This window comes from Harmonia axyridis, chromosome 2, assembly GCF_914767665.1.
Source record: "Harmonia axyridis chromosome 2, icHarAxyr1.1, whole genome shotgun sequence".
NCBI classification, from domain to species: Eukaryota; Metazoa; Arthropoda; class Insecta; order Coleoptera; family Coccinellidae; genus Harmonia; species Harmonia axyridis.
The window spans coordinates 61,278,017-61,290,890 of NC_059502.1; the positions used below are offsets into that span (position 1 = coordinate 61,278,017).

A 12,874-nucleotide genomic window follows, 5' to 3' on the forward strand; every position below is an offset into this window, starting at 1 on the left:
CCACACACGATTCGAATACTCTGAGAAATTAATAAAACTTGTTCAACTGCTCAAACTTTCTCGAACTTCTCAACTTTTTCAAAATTTTCAGTATTATTCAATTATTCGAAAGAAACATAAATGACAGTATGATAAACATGTTATTGAAAAAAAAACAATAATAGGTGACTCAGTCCTGAGACTGAGTCTCAATTATTTTTCTTCAAATGGAATATCCCACAAATGTGGAAATATCTGTAGAATGTGCTAGAATATGTTCTAGACCTGTTTGCAAAAGGAAAAAATTGAATATCTGCTCGTACCCATTTTCACCAATTTTTCTGATAGTTCTCATCGTTTTGACTTGTCTTCTGATAATACATAATTCAACTGCGATCGTTGAAATATTTCGAAACAGCATTTGTAATGATGTATACAAAAAAACATCTTGTTTGAAACCCATATAAACCAAACACCTTTTTTCGTCAATTTTGACTGGATTATCAAATAATGTGCAAAATTAAACATTACCTATCTTTTTATTTTTCAATCTCGAAGATTTAGCAATACAAATTATTTCATTGACATACACGAGCCCTTTTCACAAATTTTTCGAATCATTCTCATGGTAAGCTCGTAACTCATTATGTTTAACGTCTATTTATAACTCTACTTTGGGCAGAATTCCATATTTCTGAATATATTCATCCTATTATTTTCCATCTCGAGAATATCCACCCACGTTCCGACATGAGTTTTGAGCAAAAATAATTTTCAGGATTATTTGATTGGATTCAAAAGGAAATAAAAATTTTTGCGAATATAGTTAATCCAATAAGTTGAATAAGCCTTTGAGTAACATGTTTCCATCAAGGTTGATTTAAGAATTATTTTCTGAAAATTTCTAATCTGAGTGGAAGTCACTCCATTTCATTTTAAAACTTAACTTATTTTTTGGAATTTTCTCTAATGAGATTATTGCAGAAAATCCATCTAATTGCGATAAACACACGACCTTCTACAGCCATTCTTGGAAACTGACATGAAAAAAAGAGCTTTTGAGCACTTGCTCATTCATTGCACCAATTGTAGACTGCAGAACTGTATATAGGCATTTGTGATCTCCAAGGATGCAAATTGCGCATGAATGACGAGCGTTAGGAAGCATCTGATGTAACGTCTGATCTGAGCTTTACTCATTATTTTTTAGGAATTCTTCAATTTCTATGATTCTGATTACGCTATATCAGCACGGAATTTTGCTGTTATTTTATTTTCTATTTTCCCACTCCAGAGAAATATGGGTGTTTCTTTCCAATATTCTTCTTGAATTTTTTATGGCCTATTTCTTTATGGTTCTGATGATTTATATCAATTTTCAAAACTCAACCAGATTGGTTCTTTGGTAGACGCAATATTTGGTAATTTTCTTCTTGAATTTTATATGGTTCTGATTACGCGGTCAACATGATATTTCGTACAAAGCTGCGCATTGATATCAAAATGCAAATTTTCATCTCTATAGAACCTTCAGTTCTGAATTAAAATGGAACACAACTTCTCGAAAAGCTATAATAATAATAATAATAATAATAATATTCAAAGACTTGGCTGCTAGGAGAAACATTTCATCTTCAGTTTCGATTATTTGTTCCATAAGAATGTTGGCACTATTTTAATTCCCAATTAAAAAACACTGATGCTCTCCAGGGCCGGCCTGATCAATTTTGGCGCCTGAAGCAAAGAATTTTTTGGCGTCCCTGCTGAAAAAGTAACAATAACAACATGACCTTCTTCATAAAACGCACCCTCCTCACCAAAAAACATCACCCGCTCCGATAACAATACAGAACTTTCTATTACCGATGAAGAATATTGTAATCGTGCTTGAAAAAAATTGAATTCTGTTGAATGAAGAACATTGAAATATTTCAATATACAGGGTGTAACTGAATAAGTGTAAAACATTTAAGGAGGTGATTCCTCATCGAAAAAAAGATAGGATCTTTCATATAAAGAAACTTCATTGGAGCATCCCTTGTTAAGATACAGCCCCTTAAAGGGGGTACATAAAATTTGTATAACAATTTTTTTCACAAGCACTGAAAAAGTTACAATATTGAAATTAACCTGACGTTTTGTACTACCAAAAAGACACTTAGCCAGTAATTTATTTGGTTTACCCCATAACTTAGTTTTGTTTATTACCCTTTAATCGTTTAATGCAGGTACTAACTACAAAATAACAATAAATCCAGTTCGCATTTATGACGATGTATCTCTGTAGTTGTTCGTAAAATAATGTTTTGCTGCTTAGTGGTTTATTTTGGGCAAAAAACCCAAGAGACATTTTTTGTTTAGAATGAAACAGGCTATCGGAAATAAATTTTTAAATAGTAAACAAATAATAAGACAAAAAGTTACATTGGAAATAAATTTTAGGGGTTGCGTTTTTCACCCCTTACAACCATGGGGTAAACCAAATAAATTACTGGCTAAGTGTCTTTTTGGTAGTACAAAACGTCAGGTTAATTTCAATATTGTAACTTTTTCAGTGCTTGTGAAAAAAATTGTTATACAAATTTTATGTACCCCCTTTAAGGGGCTGTATCTTAACAAGGGATGCTCCAATGAAGTTTCTTTGTATGAAAGATCCTATCTTTTTTTCGATGAGGAATCACCTCCTTAAATGTTTTACACTTATTCAGTTACACCCTGTATAGTATTATACTGGATTTTTTTTGAAGTTTTTTAATTGAATGAAACAGCTACTTAAGCTGTAGGTATCTTGATATATTCCTGGATTTCTTCGACGCCGATGAACAATGCCTAAGTAATATATCTGATATTCTCATTCACAAGACACAGATAACGATCGATGAAAAATTACCTATCACAATACAAGATACAAAGGGCGGTAGGGCATGCGAAGCTTTGAAAACTAAATGGGATCAAAATCAAGTTAAAACATTTGGCATTTAGCAGTAACTAGTTTTGAATTCAAAATCGTAGGAATTTTCCATATGTTGAATGTGTAAACAACTTCTACATAATTCGAAAGAGAAGATAGTGTTGTTTTTCGTCTTTGTGAAATACATTTCATCCCTCTTTCAATTAGGGTAATAGGCAATGCTGTTCATATTCGTTGGGTTGCCATGTGTTATTTGTTGCACAGGCGGCTTAGAAAAGACGGTTTGGAGATTTTCATTGCAGGGAATGTTGATAAACGCAGTGGACCAACCTCATGTTGTGTTCAAGAATCAAGACTATATTTTTTCAGAAATATGAAAAGGTGGCCACAAATTGGGCTAAATTGCCGCCCCTCGAAATAGAGGCGCCTGAAACAGTCGCTTCACTGTTTCACCCCTAACGCTGACCTTGGTGCTCTGCCGTTGCCAATAGATACTAGATATACTGATTTCAAATTCAATTATTGATGATTGAATATTTCAATTAAAATAAATGCAACCATAATAATTAGTTGTAGACGAATTGATTTTATTCTATTTGAAAATTCATTCGGAATTCAGCATAAAAATTGAAGATTTCGATATATGTATAGGGTTTTCGGGAGTAACTGTACTTTCATGAGAGATAGAGCAGGACTAGGGTTGAAGGAATATACTATTATATAAAAAAATAATTTCTGCATTTACTCAGAAACACTCTGTATATTTATAGTTAGAAGTAATGACAATATAGTATGATTCTCTGTTCGCCCAAGAGATGACATTTTGGGCTGCGTTAGGGCCCATACAGTCAACCAATTTCGTGCCGAATTTTATCTGAATAGTTGTTGCAGTGTCTAAGAAAAGCTCTTGATAGCGGATGGATTTGTGATTGCAGTTGTATTTAATTTCAGAATAGAATCTGCAAAACTTTCAGGTCTTTGATGTTTTCTTCGACCTATTTCAAAGAAACGATATGAAAAAAAACACCAATATTACAACATTTTTCTTCACCTTGGTTATTCTTTATAATTCGTCTGGACTATATTGACAAATGTGGTGCAACAATGAGCAACTGTTCAAGAGCAACACCTACATTTGCCTTTGGAAACATACCAAGATTTCACTTGAAAACCGGAGACAATAAAGCCACTCACATTCGTTTCCTGTATTTTCGTAAAATATTAAGAAATTTTCTCGAGAATGTAATTCTACACTCTTCGAAATACAAAACACGCTAAAAATAAGTTTGAACTGAATAAGCTTGGCACGTAACGAATCTATAATCTGAGATGCTTATGTGGATGGTCGCATCTTATGTAGCTGAATTACTCATAAGTGATTCTAATTTCTTTTCAGCCTTGTGTATTAAAAATTTGTCATTCGAATAAATATCGGAATTCCAGATCTAACGATATGCATTGGAAATAGCTCAGTTTTTTCGTTTTTACAATTTGAGTAGAAAGGCAAATGAGTTTCCTCACTCTTACTCAATTGATAATATGCAAGAGCACAAACTTGTTCGAACGTTTTTTCCGAATTAATTTGATGTATCTTCGAATATTCCATTTGGGAACATCAACATGATCCCTGACGAGTAAATTGTTTATGTGCTCAAAACTAACGGGTGTTTTTTTCGAGGTATATAACTTTAGGTTGGTATTACTATTCAAGATGGCGACCGATTTAACAGCTGTCAAGTGATTTATTCTCAGTTTGGTTTGGCAATTCATCATGAATAGCCAAACGATCATCAAGTAAGGCGCAGATTCGTCGAATGGGCCCAAAATGAGATTGCCGTTGTTCCCGATTTTCATAAGCGAATCTTTTTTAGCGATGAAGCGCACTTCTGGTTGAATGGCTACTTCAACCAACAAAACTGCCGCATTTGGAGTGAAGCTAATCCTCAAGTGTATGTCGAAACACCGTTACATCCAGAAAAACTGACTGTTTGGTGCGCTTTATGGGCTGGTGGAATCAAAAACGATGATGGCCAGAACGTTACAGTCAATGGTGATCGGTATAGAGCCATGATTACTAACTTTTTCATTCCTGAATTGAACAACCATGATGTCCAGGAGCTGTGGTTCCAACAAGACGGCGCAACATGTCACACAGCTCGTGCCACAATCGATTTATTGAAAGACACGTTTAGTGACCGCCTAATTTCACGTTTTGGACCTGTGAATTGGCCTCCAAGATCTTGTGATTTAACACCGCTAGACTATTTCTGTGGGCCTATGTAAAGTCATATGTCTATGCGGATAAGCCACAAACCCTTGACCATTTGGAAGACAACATTCGCCGTGTTATTGCCGAAATACTGCCACAAATGTTGGAAAAAGTCATCGAAAATTGGACGTCCAGATTGGACTACATCTGAGCCAGCCGTGGCGGTCATATGCCAGAAATCATATTTAAAATGTAATGCCACAAGATTATCTTGCGGATAAATAAAATTCATGTCAATGGAATAATCGATCGTTGTTTTATTGCAATTTAAAGTTCTATAGTTCTAAAAAAAAACACCCTTTACAATTCTTAAGATTTTAGGAGATGATCCAGATGAATTTTGTAACTTCTGCTCCAGTGTGTAAGGCATAAATTTGAATAGGATAAGAAAATATCACTTCACACGATGAAAAATAATATAATAATATAATGAATAGAGGGAGTATACGCAATTTTTACAAGTCCCCAACATGGTTAGATTACGTTGTCGGATTGTGATATATTTTCAAATAGGTACACAATGTTTCTATATCGTTAATCGTTATGAATGTATATTATATTGAATGAAATATATTTATTTGAGTGATTCCCGATTAAATACGCAATATTGAATATTTGGAATCTAATATTTTTCCTAATTGTCGAATTTATAATGAGAATATTTTTTTCTGTATATGCCTACTGAAATCCAAGGTTTGGCAACTTTTGCTCTTCTAGTGTCATCGGTTGTTTCACGTCGTTTGGTGCGCTTGAAGTTTGTTTTCTGAATTTCTGATATATTTAGGTATTTATTTCAATACATTTTGAGTTGATATGAAACATTGATTCACTATGGGATATAAGGAGTGCGTTCTCTGAGGAGAAACTCGCGAATTGAGTGAAATATCATATCACTGATATGTTTTCATTTTTGCACTCTGCATGTCAAACTTGATTATGTTGGGGTCAAAATTTGCGTTCTGTCTCTCTATGTTTATTACTCTGAGATCTAAATTCATATTTGATCTTGATTGTCAATTTTTATATGTGAAATGCTGTGTTGTGTTTTCTTAAATTTTGCTACCTCCCATCATTTGATTTGTACCTTTATAGTTAAAGTTCGACTTCAAAAAAACATTAAAATTGCAAGGACTAATTTCAATCCTTACTGCATTTCATTTAATATATTTCTAATAAATCTTCAGAAAACCTTTGTTGCTAATATAACAAAAAATTCCAGTCTGCTAGTGGACAGTCTTGATATAATCCAATGAGTCAATCTTTCAAAGTTCGTCTTTTATTTTCTCTCGTAACGAAAACAAATATTTTATCATCTATGTCCCTAGCTTTCCCTTAATATGAATAATGTCGATATCTCCAAAAGCTTCCACGTAAAATTCATTGTAGACACATACCCAAGATTAGGGTGGGGTTGCATAAACAAATTGTGGATATTTTTATACCTCACTCTGTGTTTCCGTTTCATATATCCTTATTTAATATTAGTAAACGCTCTATCTTTTTGTAGTATTCATTTGACATGATAATTAATTCATTAAAGTTACAATGCTGCTGAAGAAGTCATACCAAAATGGGTGCATTTGGATGGAATAAGAAATGCAGCACATACTTAAGGACATATAACTGCAAGAATTAATCATTTAGTTGATGTGCGAAATGGATCAACATCAACTCTTCATTCTGACAGTTAAAATGTTTAGAATTATAATCGATATTTAATGCTAAATAAGTGAGGTTTTATCAATAGTAAGTTTGTTTGTTAACGTACTCAATGAAGTTTAGAAGCGTATACTTGTTTTTGAAAAAATCGATGTACAGGATGTTTTAGTAGATATAATATCAAATCAATAATTTTCACATTCCAGACCTGCGTTACTAAATATCAACTGAAACTGAATATCTATTTTCCTATATATAGGGTTAGAAAAATTTAGAGGGCCTCTAAATAGATCTTATACAGGGTTAGAACTGTTTAGAGGTCCCTGTATAATCCTTGCAATTTTCATGAAAATCCAAGAATTCTTTAGTTAGAGAAAAAGTCTTCGATGAAATGCATCAAACATCGTGCAGTTCAGAAACACAACGACTTAGGACAATTTTCAACTCAGACTATCCGAATTATCCTGCATTTTCACCAAGAATTTGTACATTTACCAATAACATTTAAATTTCAATATTCCTTGAGATTTAGTAATAACAATTATTGTTGTTGAAGAGTCTTTGGAAGATTTGAAGAGATTATACTTACTTTAACCATTTCCATTTCCCTTTTGACAGAACTGCAGGTTCATATGCCTTACTTATAATTTTATTTCATGTTCGAGCTATATATGGTTTGTTTTTCATGATAAATATCTAGATTTTGGATAGTTATTGATTTGAAAATATGGAAATAATTAAACGAATAAATATCAATTTAAATCAAGAGAAAGATTTGTTATGAGAGCAACGTGAATAACAATACCACTTCCAATTTCCTACTTATTGAGAAATTATGAGGCATTGAAGGCCAAAATATTCCTCAGTGTGATCAAGTGTCACAACAAAAAAAAACGATTCAGTAATAGTATTGGATGTCTGACAGTCAATACGCTTTGTGTCATTGCTTTGTATGAGCCTGAAGATGCTACCACGTCAACCAGAAAGAGTGTATGATTATATTTAATATGTTTATTATTAAAATTCTAAGGAACATAATTGGGTCATGTTTATTTAATGTATTTCAACATCTTAATTGATATATATTTACAGATCTCGTTGAAAATTCATAACTACACTAAATTAGTTTGCTAAGGCAAGATAAAGGTACCTCATAGCTCATAGAGAAAATATTTTAATCCCATCACCACTGAAGAGAAAGGAAACATTAGGTTAGAAAGAAAGAGTTCAAGGCGGTAAAGCTTTAATCAAATTCACAATAAATAAAATACCTAACGATGATTTCAGTAAAATAACAATAATGAGTAATGGTCACAGCAATATTCATAATGTAGATATTCTAAATAAACAAGTACATAAGCCTCTCACAGTAAATGAATAAATTTTTAACGCAATCTCGAGGTCGAGTAATACATAAAGTAAGTGATCGGTTAGCAAAGAGTCTACCAAAATCGAGGGGCAGTGTTCATAACATTTTTCAAAAAACCTCCACCAATTTACTTAATGTAGGCTGACTTGAGCTCACCTGGGACATCCAATATGGCGGTAGTGCTCGCAGTTCCAGCAACATTGTTCGCAGTGCACGTATAAGTTCCTGCATCTTCTATAATTAAAATATAAATAAATAATTAAATGGAAAATTTTAAGTATTGATTGAAAGCATAACATATCCATAAGCTTCTGAAAAAAATAAGCCGGGATGAATAAAAGATTTGGCCATCTGACTATCTGAGTGGTTATCAAATTATTGTGACAGTAACATCGTAGCTATAAAAGTTGAGTGAATCTGAGGGAACCATATATCTTCGTTCAAAAAAATGTTCCTTATAATTATATATACTGAAATATATTTTCTTCCCACCAAAAATATGAATTTAAAATGATGGTAAAGTTTCTGATCGAAAACCTTTACTTTCGGAAGATACTGATAATAAATTTGGAATATATGCCTATATGCATAGGGACTGGGTATCATGAAAAGGGCAATGAATAACAAAAAAAATCAAATAACCATCAATTTCATTGGTTTCAATTTTTATGTCTCCATGATTATGTAAATAAAACGTAACAAATTGAATTGAGGAAGATCCGGAAAACAATTTAGGAATATATATTCAAACGAAATTGGGCAATAATTTCAATTGGTAAACTTTCTGAAATAAAAAGTATTTATTATTATTAATTACCTGGATATGCTTTGGAAATCGTTAAACGGCAAACTCCATTCCTATAATGAAGCTGGTAATCATTTGAGTCTTCAATGATTCTACCATTCTTCGACCAGAGTACACTTGGAGGAGGTTCTGCTTGAACGATACATTCAAATTTGGCATTTTGTCCACTCACTACTGCGATGTTTCTCAGGGGCTGAAATGTTGATTACAGGTTAAGTTCTAAGTCTCAACCTTCATCACCTATTCCTTATTCGCTATAATTAGGAATTAAGAAAGTTATAATACCGTTATGAACATTGGAGCTCTCACAGGACCAGGGGGTCCTTTACTGGCATTGACAGGGGTGGCAGGACAGCTCGGAGGAGTATCTGTCATCCTTTGTTTTTCAGAACCTGGAAGAAACAATGCTGTAACGATTTTCAAAGTATACAGTGAGATTCAACTTTCAGAAGAAAAACTTTTACAATTTCGGAAAAAATCTGGATATAGTCCCTATTTCGATCCATAACGGAATTATAAGTTATTGAAGTTGGCAGATGCTAAACATAATACGCAATCTTGGTACTGAAAGAATCAGCTTTTGGGAACTGTTCCACTTTCAATATGTTTTTTTGTGGATACCTTTAAGATCAAGTGTAAATTAGAACCTAATAATTTCAATGATTCAAAATGTCATGAATGATTTAAAACAAGCTTGTTTTATTCGATCGATGGAATATTCCTCATTAGGACGTATAAAAGCAAAACAATTATAAACAAGATAAGTTATTATTAACAATAGGAAAATTCATTGAACTAAAAACATTTCTTTATTTTTCTCTTTGAACTTATTATGGAGCGCAATAGGTAGTATTTAGTTTTTTCACTAAAAGTTTAATCATCTTTCAACATAGCTGCAGCAGCATACATAAGAATAAGCTTCACACAAGCCACAACAGAATAAAATGCTTAATCGACATATGTTTTATTGTATGAGATACTGAGAGTTTTTTATGTCTCATTGAATAAACCTAGTAGTTTTATGAACCCAAGTAAACACGATAGAAGAAAGTGCAGTCCATATTTTTTTTCTTGTCTATGTCCCTGTTATCTATTGAAAGATATCCTGAAAAATTGTTATTACTATTTATGTATATCATAATGAACGTACTTCAGCTACAGTTTTTTTTATTGTTTTGTGACAACTATGCATAGTGTGCTTCAGAGAAATATGAACATTCTGTTTCAAAGTCTTTTCCTTCCTTATTGTTGAGATCATTACCCTTCCTTGACGGCTTTTCTTCAAAGTGATTTCAGAAGGAGTTGGCAATTGAGATGTATAAGATATGATGATGCTTAATGCTATCGCTCTTCTCTTTTGAATATGCCATGCCCCCCCCCTGAGATTTTGATTGCCTTATTTTTCAGCACAACACCCTCAATATTACTTTCTCAAATCGAAGAGCATGGAAAAAGGGAAAGTAATGGATTCACAACAATTTTCCGGTTTTCAATGACAATCATGGACGTCTTATCCTTTTTCAATAATTTTCATTTTGCCCCCCCTGAGAAAAATTTCTGCGGGCGCCCATGTTTAGCGGTGTTAAATCACAAGATCTTGGAGGCCAATTCACAGGTCCAAAACGTGAAATTAGGCGGTCACCAAACGTGTCTTTCAATAAATCGATTGTTGCGCCGTCTTGTTGGAACCACAGCTCCTGGACATCATGGTTGTTCAATTCAGTAATGAAAAAGTTTGTAATCATGGTTCTATACCGATCACTATTGACTGTAACGTTCTGGCCATCATCCAATGATTCCACCAGCCCATAAAGCGCACCAAACAGTCAGTTTTTCTGGATGTAACGGTGTTTCGACATACACTTGAGGATTAGCTTCACTCCAAATGCGGCAGTTTTGTTTGTTGACGTAGCCATTCAACCAGAAGTGCGCTTCATCGCTAAACAAAATTCGCTTTTGAAAATCAGGAACAACGGCAATCTCATTTTGGGCCCATTTTACGACTTTACGCCTTACTTGATGATCGTTTGGCTTCAATTCTTGTACGAGTTGGATTTTGTAAGCACACAAACCAAGATCCTTCCGCAAAATCTTCCATAAAGTGGATGGACACAGATCTAATTCCTGTGCTCGATGGCGGATAGACTCATTCGGGTCTTCCTCAATGCTACGCTCTACAGCAGCAATAGTTTATTCTTTACGCACCGTACGGCGTCTCTGGGGATGCAAGTTATCAATAAAAGTAAAAGTGGTGCGAAAACGTTCCATGGTTAATCGAATTAACTGCTCTGATGGACGATTTTGTCGACGATAAAATGGACGTAGTGCGCGATACGTATTCCGCACAGAACCATTATTTTCTAAATGAAATTGCACTATTTGCAAGCTTTGTTCAGGCGTGAGTCTATTCATGATGAATTGCCAAACCAAACTGAGAATAAATCACTTAACAGCTGTTAAATCGATCGCCATCTTGAACAGTAATGCCAACATAAAGTTATATACCTCGAAAAAAAAACAACCTATATATCCAGTAACTCCAATAGACATTCTTCATTACTTTAGAGTTTAGAGTAAGTTAGTTCGTCAGTTGCGAATTTCTAGCTCTTATGTTGGTCTTAGCTTAGAAACATTGAACATCCATGCTAATAAATATTGAAAAACATGCAGGCTCTGAACGCATAAGTATTGTGATTCGAAGCAAAAAGAAAAACAAAAGCCTGCATTCTCGTCGTGTACCTGCTAAGCAACTATAGAAAGCGGGTGATGTACTAGGCAAACTAGGCGACAAAGAAACAGGACTACATGAAGAAGGTTCCCATCTCAAACCTTGACTTCTTTTCGCGTTTCCTTCATATTCGGACAGTTCACTTTCTGAAGTCGGTTCCCATTTGATGTTTCTGTTGGAGGTCTTCTGGGTTTTCGGTTTGAGGTGCTGTTTCATTGGCTGATGGGTGGTCTCGTGATACACGGGCATTTCGATATCCCTGGTACGTTTGGGAGGCTCTATTATAGTTTTGGGACGTTCTGGTATTCCCCCGTTTTTACTTTCACCAGGGAGTACTATTCCGAATTCGTAGCCAAAGTCATACTTGAAGTATATAAGACCGGTGTCTGGGTCTACGTGCTTAGTTCCTGGTGATGATATTTTCAAACTTAGAGTTAATGAAAATTTGTTTTTATACAGGCGAGTGTATCAAAATTGAAGAAATGTCTCTATAACAAATTTTAACCGACTTTATTCTGAACAATTTCGTGTATAGCAAGAAAAACTGGCTATTGATGGGGATCAGAAGTTTTTGAATCAGTAGTACGGAGGGAAAAGTGAGGTTATTACTTCCAAGTTGGGGATGGAATGCCATTGGAATTAGTAACCATCGAACAGTACACCTTGCCACATCACATATTTCCGTATGAAGCGTAGTCAAGGCTTGATAATTTACTGTCTTTTCTAAGCCAGAATATATAGTCTTAAAATCCATTGAAAATGTGATGAAGACTGGTAGCATCTTGAAAACTTTAACCTTCGTACACTATTTGGACTTGAAGAAACACCTATAAAGTGAGATAAGCCTAGATTAGAAAAACTATAGACGTTCAGCATGTGGGGGAACTCATTTCGGTCTGTCAATATGGACGTAGGATCTTGCAGATACCTCACAAGATGCACATCATCTAAGAGATACAGCCAAGAGTTAATATATTCTGCTGCACTTATGCAATCTTATAGTGTCTTGAGAAGGGCACAGAGAGATAGGGAGCTGCTTACGATTGTTAAGAGGAGAAAAACCGCCTATCTTAGTCATGTGCTGGATGAGGAGTAACAGATGCGGCCTCTTGAAGCTGATAATGGAAGGTAAAATCGGAGGTCGTCGAGGCATT

General features: G+C 34.3%; 1 protein-coding gene across 1 annotated transcript in view; it reads right to left on the reverse strand.

The window, feature by feature from the left end:
* The window catches only part of LOC123673557 (titin), a 207,111-nt gene that overhangs the window by 108,654 nt on the left and 85,583 nt on the right, over window positions 1-12,874 (reverse strand). Inside the window, exons 19-22 of the mRNA XM_045608126.1 lie at window positions 11,732-12,127; window positions 9,278-9,384; window positions 9,005-9,185; window positions 8,344-8,421 (exon numbers count right to left, since the gene is read on the reverse strand). Coding sequence (XP_045464082.1) covers window positions 8,344-8,421; window positions 9,005-9,185; window positions 9,278-9,384; window positions 11,732-12,127 — 762 coding nt within the window. The remainder of the gene's footprint in view (window positions 1-8,343; window positions 8,422-9,004; window positions 9,186-9,277; window positions 9,385-11,731; window positions 12,128-12,874) is intronic.